This window comes from Chlorocebus sabaeus, chromosome 16 (assembly GCF_047675955.1).
Source record: "Chlorocebus sabaeus isolate Y175 chromosome 16, mChlSab1.0.hap1, whole genome shotgun sequence".
In the NCBI taxonomy this organism is placed as follows: Eukaryota; Metazoa; Chordata; class Mammalia; order Primates; family Cercopithecidae; genus Chlorocebus; species Chlorocebus sabaeus.
Window position 1 is genome coordinate 77,643,677 of NC_132919.1, and position 15,779 is coordinate 77,659,455.

Here is a 15,779-nt window from a genome sequence, read left to right on the forward strand (position 1 = left end):
GGAGTTCAAGACCAGCCTGGCCAACATGGTGAAACCCCGTCTCTACTAAAAATACAAAAAAAAAAAAAAAAAAATTAGCTGGGCGTTGTGGTGAGCACCTGTAATCCCTGCTACGTGGGAGACTGAGGCAGGAGAATCGCTTGAACCCAGGAGGTGGAGGTTGCAGTGAGCTGAGATGGCACCACTGCCCTTCAGCCTGGGCAACAAAAGCAAAACTCCATCTCAAAAAAAAAAAAAAAAAAGTCACCAGTCATTGCCAGTGTTGGGGGTGTGGGGCCCATCTTGGGAGCCATTGCCTTGAGGGCATCAATTGGATCGCAGCTCCCTGCCCTACTCACTGGCAAGGGGAAAAGGCAGGTGTTGATTTCGTTCGCCCATCAGCAGAGCTGCCGGGCTCCAGGAGCTGCAGGAAGGAGCTGGGGGCTGCAGGGGGAGGTTCTCTCCCCAGACCACTGCTCCGCCCACCCTCTGGCCCCAGCTCACCGTCATTTTGCCAAAATACGCATTCAGTTCTGCAAGTGCCTGAGATGAGACCACGAGGTGCCTTTAATTTGTGGCTTCCAGAGTAAGAATCCCAAGCAGAAGCAGGGAGCACTCCACACGGAAGTCGCCTCTGGCCCACCAGAGGGAGACCTGTGGCCACCTGTGGCTGAGCCCTGGGTTGGGCAGGAGGGTAACCAGGAAGGTAACCGCCTGTGGTTTTTCCATTGTTCTAGCCCCTGATGGTGAGATTCCAGGCTGCCCTGAAAAACTACCTGAACCGACAAATCGAAAAGTTGAAGCTGGAGCTCCAAGAGCTGGTGTGTATCCGTCCAGTCTCCCACCCCGGCCAGATGCCTGCGTCCTGGTGACCCTGTTTCTCTCTCTGGTCCAGGTCGTGGCTACCAAGCAGAGCCGAGCCCAGCACCAGGAGCTGGGGGTGAATCTCTATGAGGTGCAGCAGCACCTGGTACACCTGCAGAAACTGCTGGAGAAGAGTCACGACCGCCACTCAGTCGCCTCGAGCGAGCGCAGGCAGAAGGAGGAGGAGCTGCAGGGCGCCCGTGCACTCTACACCAAGACCTGCGCGGCCACCAACGAGGAGCGCAAAAAGCGTAAGGCAACCCCGCGGCCCCACACGCCATCGGGTCCTGGAGGGATTTCCCAGGGGTGTCCCCATGTACCATGGCCAGGCACCTAGAAAAGTAAGATGTGTGTGTGTCCTGGAAGGATTCCCACCCTTTTAAGGAGGGGAAGGCACATAAATCAAATGTCTTTTTGCTGTTATTTGAGATGGAGTCTTACTCTGTCACCCAGGCTGGAGTGTAATGGCGCGATCTTGGCTCACTACAACCTCCCCAATCCAGGATCAAGCCAGTCTCCTGGCTCAGCCTCCCAGGTAGCTGGGATTACAGGCACCTGCCACCATGCCTGGCTATTTTTTGTATTTTTAGTAGAGACAGGGTTTCACCATGTTGGCCAGGCTGGTCTCAAACTCCTGACCTCAGGTGATCCACCTCCCTCAGCCTCCCAAAGTGCTGGGATTACAGGCATGAGACACCGCGCTCGGTCATACATATATTAAATGGCACCTCTCAGGACAAAGCAGCAAATGCTAAAGCTGCTAACAGCCAGGGTGTAGAGACTTAAAACTGGGAGAGATGGGTGGGACGCAGAGGCCCAACGATAGGCAAGACCAGGAGGCGAGAGCAGACCAGGGGTGCTGGAGGGTTTCGACAGGTGCGAATGCAAGGGTGAGGCCGGAGCTGGCACGACAGTGAGACCATAGCCCAGGGCCCGACCACCGCAGGATGTGTGCGGCAGGTCAGCGGGTAGCTTCGAATCAGATAAGACAGTGAGGGCTACAGCACATGCTATGCAACATTACCACTAAAGCAACATGCTTGCACAGAGCTGGTCATGTAGGTGGCCGGGCACAGTGGCTTCCTCTTGTGGCTACGTAGTATTTCAGTCTTTATGCTTTTTGATGTTTTCAACGTTCTCAATCAACTCTGTATTACTCTTATCGTGGGGAAATGGCCTACACAAACCTGGAAGAAAACAGAAGCACGTGGCCATCCCAGCTATTCTGGAAAGAAACATTTTAAACCCTGAGAAAAGTGGAAGAGGTTTCTGGAAATTTCAGAGTTAGGGTAAGTGGGCACTTATCAAGAACCTCTCTCCATTTACCGTCGAATGAACAGAAAACACCAAAAGGAAAGAACATGACATCCACGCTGAACTGAAAGAACTGCATCCTCCAGCAGTAACAGAATTTAGACCCTCCTGAAGGAGGACGCATGCCCCCCCCGCTCCCCACCCCTGCAGCGAGGCTGGAGCCGTGGAGCTGGGGTAGAGCACCCGCCGGCTGCCCTCTGCTCAGCGAGGCTGGAGCCATGGAGCTGGGGTAGAGCACCCGCCGACTGCCCTCTGCTCAGCGAGGCTGGAGCCGTGGAGCTGGGGTAGAGCACCCGCCGACTGCCCTCTGCTCAGCGAGGCTGGAGCCGTGGAGCTGGGGTAGAGCACCCGCCGGCTGCCCTCTGCTCAGCGAGGCTGGAGCCGTGGAGCTGGGGTAGAGCACCCGCCGGCTGCCCTCTGCTCAGCGAGGCTGGAGCCGTGGAGCTGGGGTAGAGCACCCGCCGGCTGCCCTCTGCTCAGCGAGGCTGGAGCCGTGGAGCTGGGGTAGAGCACCCGCCGGCTGCCCTCTGCTCAGCGAGGCTGGAGCCGTGGAGCTGGGGTAGAGCACCCGCCGGCTGCCCTCTGCTCAGCGAGGCTGGAGCCGTGGAGCTGGGGTAGAGCACCCGCCGGCTGCCCTCTGCTCAGCGAGGCTGGAGCCGTGGAGCTGGGGTAGAGCACCCGCCGGCTGCCCTCTGCTCAGCGAGGCTGGAGCCGTGGAGCTGGGGTAGAGCACCCGCCGGCTGCCCTCTGCTCAGCGAGGCTGGAGCCGTGGAGCTGGGGTAGAGCACCCGCCGGCTGCCCTCTGCTCAGCGAGGCTGGAGCCGTGGAGCTGGGGTAGAGCACCCGCCGGCTGCCCTCTGCTCAGCGAGGCTGGAGCCGTGGAGCTGGGGTAGAGCACCCGCCGGCTGCCCTCTGCTCAGCGAGGCTGGAGCCGTGGAGCTGGGGTAGAGCACCCGCCGGCTGCCCTCTGCTCAGCGAGGCTGGAGCCGTGGAGCTGGGGTAGAGCACCCGCCGGCTGCCCTCTGCTCAGCGAGGCTGGAGCCGTGGAGCTGGGGTAGAGCACCCGCCGGCTGCCCTCTGCTCAGCGAGGCTGGAGCCGTGGAGCTGGGGTAGAGCACCCGCCGGCTGCCCTCTGCTCAGCGAGGCTGGAGCCGTGGAGCTGGGGTAGAGCACCCGCCGGCTGCCCTCTGCTCAGCGAGGCTGGAGCCGTGGAGCTGGGGTTGAGTGCCTGCCGGCTGCCCTCTGCTAGGGCTCAAAGCGTGGGTGGGATTCTGAAAAGATCTAAACACTCTGGTGGACTCTGTGCTTCCTGGAGATTAGGAAAGGGCTGGAGCCAAGGCTCTTCAACCTGGCAAGACCTGCCTCAAACAGCACCATCTCTGCCTTCTCAGAACTGAAGAATTTGGGCAGCAGTCCCGGCCCTGACCGGGGGTCAGCCACCACTGCACAGTCCCTTAGGTGAGACGTGGGGTCTAGTCCCCTGGAGAAAGCCCACGGTCACCTGCCTCATCTGGGAGGGAGACGGAGCCCATCAGTCACTGTATTAGGGTTCTCTAGAGGGACAGAACTAACAGGATAGATACATAGAGAAAGGGGAGTTTATTCAGTATTATCACAGGATCACAAGGTCCACAATAGGCCATCAGCAGGCTGAGGAGCAAGGAGAGCCAGTCTGAGTTCCAAAAACGAAGAACCTGGAGTCGGATGTTCAAGGGCAGGAAGCATCCAGCACAGGAGAAAGATGTAGGCTGAGAGGCTACACCAGTCTCGCTTTCCACATTTTTCTGCCTGCTTATACTGCAGCTGCACTGGCAGCTGGTTAGAGGGTGCCCTCTGCCTGCTTATACTCTAGCTGCGTTGGCAGCTGGTTAGAGGGTGCCCACTCAGATGGAGGGTGGGTCTGCCTTTTCCCAGGCCACTGACTCAAATGTTAATCTCCTTTGGCAACACCCTCACAGACACACCCAGGATCAATACTTTGTATCCTTCAATCCAATCAAGTTGACACTCAGTATTAATTAACCATCACAGTCACTAAACCTTCACACCAAAATGTGAGTTACCAACCGGAGATCCCCAGACCTGAGAGGAGACTGAGCTGAACAGACAGGCAAACCCAGCCCTGATTCCAAAAACAGAGCGTGCAGAGGCACCAACTGGTAGTCTCATGAGATTTTAGAGGACGTTGTGTCTGTAAAGAGAACAAAGTGTTAGGAAAAGGGGTACGTGAAATTTAAAAATGTAATCATCATCCCAGAGCGTGCAGAGGCGCCAACTGGTAGTCTCATGAGATTTTAGAGGACATTGCATCCGTAAAGAGAACAAAGTGTTAGGAAAAGGGGTACGTGAAATTTAAAAATATAATCATCATCCCCCCAAAAGGCACTAACTAGACAAATGAACGCGTTGAAAACTGAATTTCTTAAGTAAAAAGCCAGTTTGAGGAATCTTCCCCAGAAATAGAGCAAAACCCAAAAATGTTGGATATCTTGAGGAGGAGATAAAAGACATGGACAGTAGATCAGGAAAATCAAACCAATGTGCATAAGAGAGAGATTTCAGGAGATGAGAGGCAATAGCCAATGACCAGGAGAACAGATGCGTGAGTTCAGGAAAGACGAATCTGCTGACAGAAGGACTCGTGACAGGCCGTGCAGCTGAAAGAGGAAATGAACCTCCCCGACATCGCTGGTGGGATTTCCAAATTCCACGGCAAAAGAAAAAATGCTGCAGGCTTCTAGGCGGGAAAAGCCAGATGGCCTCTTGAGGCCGGGCCTGGGCTGCGTTTTCATCAAGGTCTCCATCAGCTGCCCCTTGGAGGAACCAGGGAGAGCTCAATACCACCAGGACCCATCCCAGCCCAGATTTCAGATTGATTTGTTCTGGGAAGGATGAGGCATTGTTTGTTTCTGGCTTTCTTTTTTACCCTTAGGCTTCCAGATGATGCTAACATGTGGCCAGGGCTGAGAATCGCAGAACTTAAATATAAATAGCAGGATGTCAATGCATACAGAATTCTTGTTTTGTTTTGTTTTGTTTTGAGATGGCGTCTCTCTCTGTTGCCCAGGCTGGAGTGCAGTGGCGTGATCTCGGCTCACTGCAACCTCCGCCTCCCGGGTTCAAGCGATTCTCCTGCCTCAGCCTCCCAAGTAGCTGGGACTGCAGGCATATGCCACCATGCCTGGCTGATGTTTGTTTTTTTTGTAGATACGGGGTTTCACCATGTTGGTCAGGCTGGTCTTGAACTCCTGACCTTGTGATCTGCCCACCTCGGCCTCCCAGTGCATGCAGAATTCTAAGGGAGAAGGATTGTTAACATTTGACCTGCATGTCAGTTATAGACTCTGGAAATTAACAACGGGAAGTCCACGCGTGAAGACTTCCAGTTGCAGCCAAATCTGCTCAGACAAAACCCATGACAGAGATTATTTACATTTCCACAAACAGGCCTGAAAACAGACATTCTATTTGAGAAGCTCAAAGGAGGGAAATAAGCTGAAAGAAGTAGAAAAAGAAACCAATAAAGATCAGAAGCAGAAGCTGATGAAATAAATCGAAAATGAATTGACTTGATAAATAAAACTGCCTTTTTTTAATGACCAATAAACCTTACACACTGCTGGCTTGTCTGGCAATAAAAAGGAGATCATGCAAGTGACAATGTTGGGAATGAGGACAACTTCGGGGACGGTTTTTGTTTTTGTTTTTAATTTCAAGAATGCTATGCATTGCACTAGTTACATCATGGAACAAATTGAAAATGTCAAAAATCTGTTTTCCCTAAATGCACCCATATTGGAAGATGTTATGGAAGCCTTCTAGTAACCTTCAAGGAACAAACATTTCCTGTGTTATCAAAGCTCCAGGGGATGGAAGATTCCGGAAACTCCCCGCAGGCTGGTCCTGCGATGCTTAGTAAAAGCCTGGCTGCAAATGCTAACAGCATACAAACAGGAAACTGTAAAGTGGCCCCACGTATGAAGAGTGAAAATCCTGAACAAAACGTTAGCAAAATAAGTAGGATTTACTTCTGGAATTCACACAGGAATAATTCACACTTAGGAAATCTACTAATTTCATGCATTATATTTATAAATTAAAGGATGGAGGCAGGACGCGGAGGCTCATGCCTGTAATCCCAGCACTTTGGGAGGCCAAGGCGGGCAGATTACCTGAGGTCAGGAATTCAAGACCAGCCTGCCCAACATGGTGAAACCCTGTCTTTACTAACAATACAAAAAATTAGCCAGGTGTGGAGGCAGGCGCCTGTAATTCCAGCTACTCGGTAGGTTGAGGCAGGAGAATTGTTTGAGCCCGGGAGGCAGAGGTTGCAGTGAGCTGAGATTGTGCCACTGCACTCCAGCCTGGCCAACAAAAAAAGGCTTCCTGGGTGTGTGCCAAATGTGTATTTAATAAAACTCATCATCCATCCCAAAGTAGGATAGAAGAAAAGTTCTAAGTATTTATCAGAAGCAAACAAGAAAATGTGATCCAGTGGAAAGACTAGACTTAAAATCAGGAATGAGATGAGGCGGCCTGCTAGCACAGCAGTTACCCCAGACTGTTTTGGAGGCTCCAGCAACACAAAGAAAATAAGAGAAAGAAATGAGATACGGATCTAGGAATGAAATACTGAAACTCTCAACCTCTACTAATGAAAAAAAAAAAAGTCAGTAGAAACAGTAAGGAATGAATAAAGTAGCTGGATGCCAGCTCTAGAGTTTTCTTCTACACCAGTAATATAGTTAGGAATTACGATTTTTTAAAAAGCTCATTCATAATAGCTATAACAACTTTAAACTAAGTCCAGGAATAAGTCCAACAAGGAATAAGTGAGCCTATCTGAAGAAGAACAATAAAATGTATGAAAGGTCATAAAACAGATTTAAATAAATGGAGTGCCCACGTTACCAGCTGGGAAGATGCGTGATATAAAAGCGCCATTTCCCTCCCAATTAGCAATAAATCCATTGCAATTCCCGTTACCATCCATGGTGAGATGTTTTGGGTGAACCTAAATGTATTCAACATAATTATTTACTTATTTTGGAAAAGTAATGATTCAAAATGCAAGAGCTAGCTCTACAACGAAAAGAAAACTTTCCTCTCTTTGCACCTTCTCCCACCCGCCACCAGGGCCCTCCACAGAGGTAACGCAGATTCTCGTGGATTCTTTTCGCTTTTGTTTTCTTCAAGACAGCATCTTGCTCTGTTGCCCAGGCTGGAGTGCAACGGCACAGCAGCCTCGAACTCCCAGCCTTAAGTGATCCTCACACCTCAGCTTCCCAAATAGCTAGGACTATGCACGCGCAACCAGGTCTGGCTACTTCTCTCTCTCCCTCTCTCTCTCTCTCTCTATATATATATATACACACACACACACACACACACATATATATATGTATGCAGGCTTGTCTCTATATATATACATATGTGTGTGTGAGTGTGTGTGTGTGTGTGTGTGTGTGTATATATATATATATATAGAGAGAGAGAGAGAGAGAGAGAGACAGGGTCTTACTGTGTTGCCCAGGCTGGTCTGGAATTCCTGGGCTCAAAAAAACAAACAAAAAAAAAGAATAATAGCAAGTCCTCAAAGAGAACTTAAAGGAAATTTACTTTGAAATTTAGCTACTGCAAACTATATTAATGCACAGGTTGCGTTTTTGGTTTTTTTTTTTTTTTGAGACAGAGTCTCACTTTGTCACCCAGGCTGTAGTGCAGTGGCGTGATCCTCCCGCCTCAGCCTCCTGAGTAGCTGGGATTACAGACGTGCACCACCATGCCCTGTTAATTTTTGTAATTTGAATAGAGACAAGATTTCACCATGTTGGCTAGGCTGGTCTTGAACTCCTGGCCTCAAGTGATTCGCCCACCTCAGCTTCTCAAAGTGCTGGGGTTACAGGCGTGAACCCCCGCGCCCAGCCAAAATGGTTTTGCAAGTTTAAGCTGTATCCTTCGAGCACACCTGGCTCCAGGATGCTATGCGTCCAGCAGTCTTTTGCCCTGTAATTCAGTTTTCTGTTTGGATCCAGCCGCTGAAAAGGAGTGCTCTGTGCAGTGGGTAAACAAGTACTGACCCACATGTAGCTCCCTCAATAAATTGGTACTGTAGCTTTAGAAATTCATCTCATGCAAGTTTTGTTAAAGGAATCAGTTCCTCGGGCCTTGGCCTCCTCTGAGAGCACTGACATAAATCTGTCACTTACTGGGATGGAAGGTGCTGCCTTTTCCAGCCTCGTCCTCTCTGCCCCGCGCTGCTGCCTGGCGGTGTCAGTGCAGGGGCGTCCGGGGAGCTCAGCCTGCCCTGGATGCTCTGGTCTCCTCCCGGGGGACTTAAGACTCCACCTAAGGTTGCCAGCCTTTCAGTGGTAAGAAATCTATCCAATCAACCCGAAGCCTTACCACCTGGCACCACTTCAACGTCTCTTTAGACTACCAGGAGGATCTCTGCGACTTGGTGGGGAATGGAACAGCTTGTTGCAATTTGTGGATGTAGATTCCGTATATTTTTGTCTCTTCCACGAGATTGTAAACTCTTTGCTGACGAAGTCTGGGTCTTGATAGTTTAAAAACAGTTTCCCACTCTCACCCAAAAATGGCAGGAAGGGTGCCCAGGGCAGCTGTTCCCCACCTCCTCCTAGGTCTCTGTGTGGGGAACGCTGGGACAGCCTCCCCACGCTCACTCGCTCTCTCTCTCTCTCTCTCTCTCTCTCTGCCACCACCCCCCCACCCCACCTGCAGTGGCAGCTCTGCAGACTGAGATGGAGAACTTGGCCCTGCATCTCTTCTACATGCACAACATCGACCAGGATATGCGGGACGACATCCGTGTGATGAGGCAAGTGGTGAAGAAGGCCGAGACGGAGAGGATCCGGGCAGAAATCGAGAAGAAAAAGCAGGTATTCTGCAAACTCGACACACGTTTAATGATCACCAGACCGTGGAGCTTCAGAAAGGGGCTCAGCTTTGTCTCCTGTGTGAAGGCTTCCAGCTGGAGGGGTGGTGGCCGGCCTGGGTGGCCTCGACTTGTATCAAGGGTTGGTGGAGAACAGGCCCTCAGCCACGGACACCTCCTGACGGGGCTGCTTCTCATCCTGTTTCCCAGGACCTGTATGTGGACCAGCTCACCACTCGAGCCCAGCAGCTGGAAGAAGACATTGCCCTGTTTGAGGCTCAGTACTTGGCCCAAGCTGAGGACACCCGGATTTTAAGGAAAGCAGTGAGTGAGGTAAGAGCAGTCCCTGCCGCTCTCAGTGTTTGACCCACCAGTGAGTGCTCGCGCACGGGGTGCTGGTGGGTCTACTAGACTGCACCTGCCCGTCTGCTGGATGAGCGACCGCAGCCAACTTACATCTCCTTCAGTATCTGCAAACGTCAGGCCCTCCCCATGGCAGGGCCACAGTAGATGCCGACAGGTGGATGGCCCGGATTCCTAGTCCTTCCCTGGCTAGTGGGTGACAGAAGGCCTCGCAGGGTGCAGGTACTCTAGTCTCTTCATGACCGCCAAGGCCAGCTTGCTGGGGGGATGCTTGGTAAGTTCCTTAGCCTGCAGGGACCTCTTCCAGGGAGGACTGAAGTCTTTCTAACAATTCTCACCCCCGTGGGCAGCCGGCCTTCCGGGTAGCGCCTACATCTCCGCACCATGTGGAGTACGGAATGGAGGGGACAAAGTGGGTGGAAGCTGCTCCCTCTCAGCCCCAGATTCAGGTCTGTAGTGGCAGCACCAGAAACCAAAGTTACTGCAACTTAAAAAAAAATATGTGAGTCACCATCTGCGTTCACGGGTGCGGGAATGACACAGAGGAAACAATTAACTTTTTGTTTGTTTGTTTGTTTGTTTTTTGAGACAGAGTCTCACTCTGTCGCCCGGGCTGGAGTGCAGTGGTGCGATCTCAGCTCACTGCAACCTTCGCCTCCCAGGTTCAAGCAATTCTTCTGCCGCAGCCTCCAGAGTGGCTGGGACTACAGGCGCCCACCTCCACACCTGGCTAATTTTTGTATTTTTAGTAGAAACAGGGTTTTGCCATATTGGCCAGGCTGGTCTCAAACTCCTGACCTCAGGTGATCCACCCACCTCAGCCTCCCAAAGAGCTGGGATTACAGGCATGAGCCACCGCGCCCAGCCGATGAAAGAGACGGAAGAGGACTTGAAGGAACGGATGAGCACGCTGGGCTCCCAGGGGAAAGGGAGGGCCCAGGGCTAGGCGTTACTCATCACTGGTGTCTCCAGCTGCAAATGCAATTAAAGTAGAGCACGTCCCAATCAGAATCCCAGGAACAAACAATCCCTTAATTAACCAAACAATTCTGGAGTTTTTTCTGAAAAATAAATTAGGAAGGCTAGCCAAGAATGGTTTTGGAAGAGAAGATTCAAACGGGGCAAGCAACCATGCCACTCTGCCCAGGACCGAGGGGTCCCCAAGACAAGGGACTTTCCATGCTAAGCCCAGGGGGTCCTGGACACAGCAGGATGGCAGGTCACCCTAGCATCACCCCACCAAACATCGAAGTATACAGTAAAACTCTGGCCAGGCGAGGTGGTGCACACCTGTAATCCCAGAACTTGGGGAGGCTGAGGCAGGAGGATGGCTTGAGCCCAGAAGTTCGAGACCAGACTGGGGAACATGGTGAGACCCTGTCTCTACAAAAAAAATAATAATAATAATAAAACATTAGCCCACCATGGTGGTGTGCACCTGTGGTCCCAGCTACTCAGGAGGCTGAGGCAGGGGGATCACTTGAGCCTGGGAGGTCAAAGCTGCAGTGAACTATGATCATACCACTGCATTCCAGCCTGGGCTAAGGAGCAAGACCCTGTCTAAAATAAAACAAAACCATAAAGTTCTAGAGGCTAAAATAATGTGTTACAAGATAGACAGGCAAAACATTGAAGCCTATGAGAGAGCCCCAAAGCAAGCCAGAGTTTATATAAAAACCTAGTAGATTATAAATTACCAGAGAGCGAATGAATTATGCATCCAATGATGTCGGGACATTTGGTTAATCATTTGGGAAAAAATTAAATCTTTTCCTCATACCAGACACTAAAATAAATTCCAGATGGAATCAAGTATTTAAATGGGGGAAAATGTGCCAGACAAAAACAAATGAAAATATTTATATAATCCTGGGCTGGGGAGGCCTTTCAAAGCATAACACCAAAAGCAGGAACCTTAAAGGAAAAGACCAGGAGGGGCCAGGCGCGGTGGCCCACACCTGTAATTCCAGCACTGTGGGAGGCCGAGGTGGGCAGATCACCTGAGGTCAGGAGTTCAAGACCAGCCTGGCCTACATGGCAAAACCCCATCTCTACTGAAAATACAAAAATTAGCTGGGCATGGTGGTACGTGCCTGTAATCCCAACTACTTGGGAGGCTGAGACAGGAGAATCACTTGAACCCAGGAGGCAGAGGTTGCAGTGAGCCAAGATCATGCCATTGCATTTCAGCCTGGGTGACAGAGCCAGAATCCATCTCAAAAACAAAACAAAACAAAACAAAACAAAAGACTAGGAGGGCAATCACACCCTCAATAAAACCTTTGTAGATTAAGGATGCCACAAACCAGATGAAGGTGGGGAGACAGGCAGGAGAACACAACTCACAGCCTTTAGTAAATCCAGGGATGTGAAGAGATGCTGAAAGCCAAGGAGTCGCGCCTGTGTGCTTCCACACCCTAGAGGCAGGTGGGCTACACAGTTCCTTTTGCACCTGCCGCCCTCTCCTCCATGCACCTCCCCGGGGAAGGGAGCCGCCCGCACTTCGTTCATTTCTCATTTCCAGCACCCAGAACAGTGCGGGGGCAACAGCAGGCCCCCCGTTCATCGAGTGAAGTCACAAGTAACCAAAGGACAGGGAGTCCCCTACGGAGTTGGCAAAGATAAGGAGAGAGGAGCCCTCCCTGCTGTTGACCATGAAAATACAGATTGGCCTTTATCTTTACCAAGATCTTTATCCAGGGCAATATGGTCATATGCAGCCACTCCCTCCCTAACCCTAACCTTAACCCTAACCCTAACCCCGCACCCTGCCATGGCTTAGACTCCATTCCAAGGAACCTAGCAAAGATGTACGCAGATACCATTTTTGTATGTTAAAAACAGTAAAGCCATCTGTAGTCCCAGCTACTCAGGAGGCTAAAGCAGGAGGATCACTTGTGCCCAGGAGGTCAGGGCTGCAGTGAGCTAAGATTGCACCACTGCACTCCAGCCTGGGCGACAGAGCGAAACCCCCGTCTCCAAATAAATAAATACAGTGAATAGAGACTCATGGGGGAGATGGTGCTCATCACCGTGTTCTGTGTCATCAGAAAGAAGGACCCCAAGAAGGGGACGTTAGTGAAGCCCATTTTCATATACCTGTGCATCAGAATACACCCCACCAAAAAGAGCTCTACTGACATGGAAACCTGTCTCAGTATTATTTTCTTTTTTTTTTTTTTTTGAAACGGAGTCTCGCTCTGTCGCCCAGGCTGGAGTGCAGTGGCGCAATCTCGGCTCACTGCAAGCTCCGCCTCCCGGGTTCACGCCATTCTCCTGCCTCAGCCTCCCGAGTAGCTAGGACTACAGGCGCCCGCCACTGCGCCCGGCTAATTTTTTCTATTTTTAGTAGAGACGGGGTTTCACCATGGTCTCGATCTCCTGACCTTGTGATCCGCCCGCCTCGGCCTCCCAAAGTGCTGGGATTACAGGCGTGAGCCACCGCGCCCGGCCAATATTATTTTCTTACTTTCATTTTTTAGAGACAAAGTCTCACTCTGTCACCCAGGCTGGAGTGCACTGGGGCCATCACTATAGCCTCAAACTTCTGGGTCCAAGCAATCCTTCCACCTCAGCCTCTCAAGCAGGTAGGACCACAGGCACCTGGCACCTCATCCTGCTAATTTTTTTATTTTTATTTTTATTTTTTTGTAGAGACGGGGTTTCTTTTTGTTGCCCAGACTGGTTGGGAACTCCTGGCCTCAAGCAATCCCCCCACCTCAACCTCCCAAAGTGCTGGGCTTATGAGCAGCACTGGCACAATACACCTGCACCTGGCACAATACATTAATTTTTAATATGCCTGGGCATGGTGGCTCACGCCTGTAATCCCTGTACTCTGGGAGACCGAGGTGGGTAGATCACCTAAGGGTCAGGAGTTCGAGACCAGCCTGGCCAACATGGTGAAACCCTGTCTCTACTAAAAATACGAAAATTAGCCAGACGTGGTGGTGAGTGCCTACAATTGCAGCTATTCGGGAGGCTGAGACAGAAGAATTGCTTGAACTTGGAGGCGGAAATTGCAGTGAGCCAAGATTCTGCCATTGCCCTCCAGCCTGGGTGACGACAGTCTCAAAAAAAAAAAAAAAAAGTAATAGGAGCTTATGAAACAATATATAGAATTTGATTTCACACACACACAATCACAGGGGTGAGAAGTTGGAAATGGTTATCTCTAAGTGGTAGGATTACTGGCATTTTCATTTTCTTTTTGCTTATTTGCACATTCTATTCACATTGGCCGAACACTTGCCTTTGTGAAAAACTGAGGTCTAAAGGCACAGGTGACAGAGCCCAGCAGCCATCTTTCCGTCTTTATGCCTTGACCTGCACCTCAGTCAACCAGGCTGCGGCCGGCAGCCTTGGGGCCACCATGGGGAGGCCCCGCACAGGCTCGGTTTAAGGTGCATCCTGGCTGGATTTGGGTGCCCACCTGCTGCCTGGGCCGGCTCCCACTGCCCAATGGCACGGAGCAGCCTCCTTTGTGAATAACTTACCCCAGTACAAAACTGTGACCCAGCAGTCTCCCAACTGGGCATTTATCCAAAGGAAAGGGAGTCCGTGCATCCAAGAGACACCTGCACCCCATGGTCAGGCTGGTCTCAGACCCCTGACCTCAGGTGATCCATCCGCCTCAGCCTCCCTAAGTGCTGGGATTACAGGCATGAGCCGCCGCACCCGGCCTAGTTAACAAGAATTTGTTGTACATTTTCAGATAGCTAGAAGAGAGGATTTTGAATGTTTCCAACTCAAAGAAATAACAATTGCTGGAGGTGATTGATATGCTAATTGCCCTGATTCAAGCAGTACACAAGTGGCGAAATATCACTCTGTACCCCAGAGAGAGAGCTGTAACATGTCAGCTACAATACAAGGAAATACTACAGACAAAAGGGAAGCCAGTCCCTGGATGTACACAATGTCCCGTCCTAGGCTGCTCAGTAATCCTAAGTAAGTGTCTGTGAGAGGAAAAACCAGTCCCCCTCATCGTGGTGTACTGAATTCACACCATTTTAGGTTATATCGTAATGAATAGATGGTTCAGAAACCCTCACAACCCAGCGTGGTATCTCCAGGGCGATGGCCTCTCTCATGCCTGGCGCTGCCCTCGGCTCCCCTGTGATGTTCTAACGCACTGTGGCTTCAGTCATTGTCTACCAAGCTTGTCTGGGTGTCACGGCGTGCAGGCACTTCTGGGACTTGGCGTTCCGCAGGATGCCCCAGTTGGCTGACTCGGGCCGCTGGCTTGCTAAAGTCACAATGCTTTGCATTAGGGGATGACTCATGAAGAATCCCAAACACCACTCAAAATAAGACCACGATCCAGGCCATGCTGGGCATGCAGGCCTCAACTCACTTGACCCGACAGCCCCGGGACGTAGGTGCCACTCTTGTACCTATATCACAGCTGGGGGCACTGAGGCACAGTGGGTGAGATTCAGCCCAGGCAGCTGTACCAGCCTTAACCTCTGTGCCCCGAGCAGAAAGGAACGCCCCTTGCCCTTGGAGTATATTCCTGAACCACCCACCTCGTTTTCAAGCCCCTCCCCTACATGGGCCTAAGCCCTTACTGCAGGTGGCCCCTCCCCGCCCCCCACAATGCCCCAGACTTCCAGCCTCCCTCAGCCTGCCTGACCTACCCACGCCTGACTGTCCAGTTGTGCCTCCTCATTCCCAGTCTAGGCAGCCCTGCTTCTCCTGGCTGGACGAGAGCATCCAGGCCTGGTCATTCTTGAGACAAACACCTCCTTCCATCGTGGGCTCCCTACAGGAAGTGGTGCTGGGCCCGTCCCATCCTGTAGGACCTCAGCCCGAATCAATGACACCACCAACCCCACAATGGTGTTTCACGGATGCTGGCCAGGATCCCCCTCCTCTTCTTCCTCCTCCCCTCCCTCCTCCCTCTCCCCTCTCCCTCTCCCCTCTTTCATCTTCCCCCTCCTCCCTCTTTCATTTTCCCCTCCTCCCTCTCCTCCCTCCTCCCTCCTTCATCTTCCCCTTCTTCCCTCTCCTCCCTCCTTCATCTTCCCCCTCCTCCCTCCCCCTTCCTCCCTCTCCTGCCTTCCCTCCCCCTCCTCATTCCCAAGCACTGAGCACCACAGGCCCTGAGCAAAGGCTCAAAGCAGGTGCGGGTTATCTTTCTTTTTTTTTTTTTTTTTTGAGACGGAGTCTCGGTCTGCCGCCCAGGCTGGAGTGCAGTGGCCGGATCTCAGCTCACTGCAAGCTCCGCCTCCCAGGTTCACGCCATTCTCCTGCCTCAGCCTCCCAAGTAGCTGGGACTACAGGCGCCCGCCACCTCGCCCGGCTAGTTTTTTGCATTTTTTAGTAGAGACGGGGTTTCACCATGTTAGCCAGGATGGTC

The 15,779-nt window shown here is 51.6% G+C and overlaps 1 protein-coding gene across 1 annotated transcript in view; it reads left to right on the forward strand.

Annotated features, from left to right (window-relative positions):
- The window catches only part of CCDC40 (coiled-coil domain 40 molecular ruler complex subunit), a 63,761-nt gene that overhangs the window by 12,738 nt on the left and 35,244 nt on the right, over window positions 1-15,779 (forward strand). Inside the window, exons 6-9 of the mRNA XM_037993233.2 lie at window positions 717-800; window positions 875-1,094; window positions 8,902-9,059; window positions 9,266-9,388. Of these exons, the coding sequence (XP_037849161.2) occupies window positions 717-800; window positions 875-1,094; window positions 8,902-9,059; window positions 9,266-9,388 (585 nt within the window). The remainder of the gene's footprint in view (window positions 1-716; window positions 801-874; window positions 1,095-8,901; window positions 9,060-9,265; window positions 9,389-15,779) is intronic.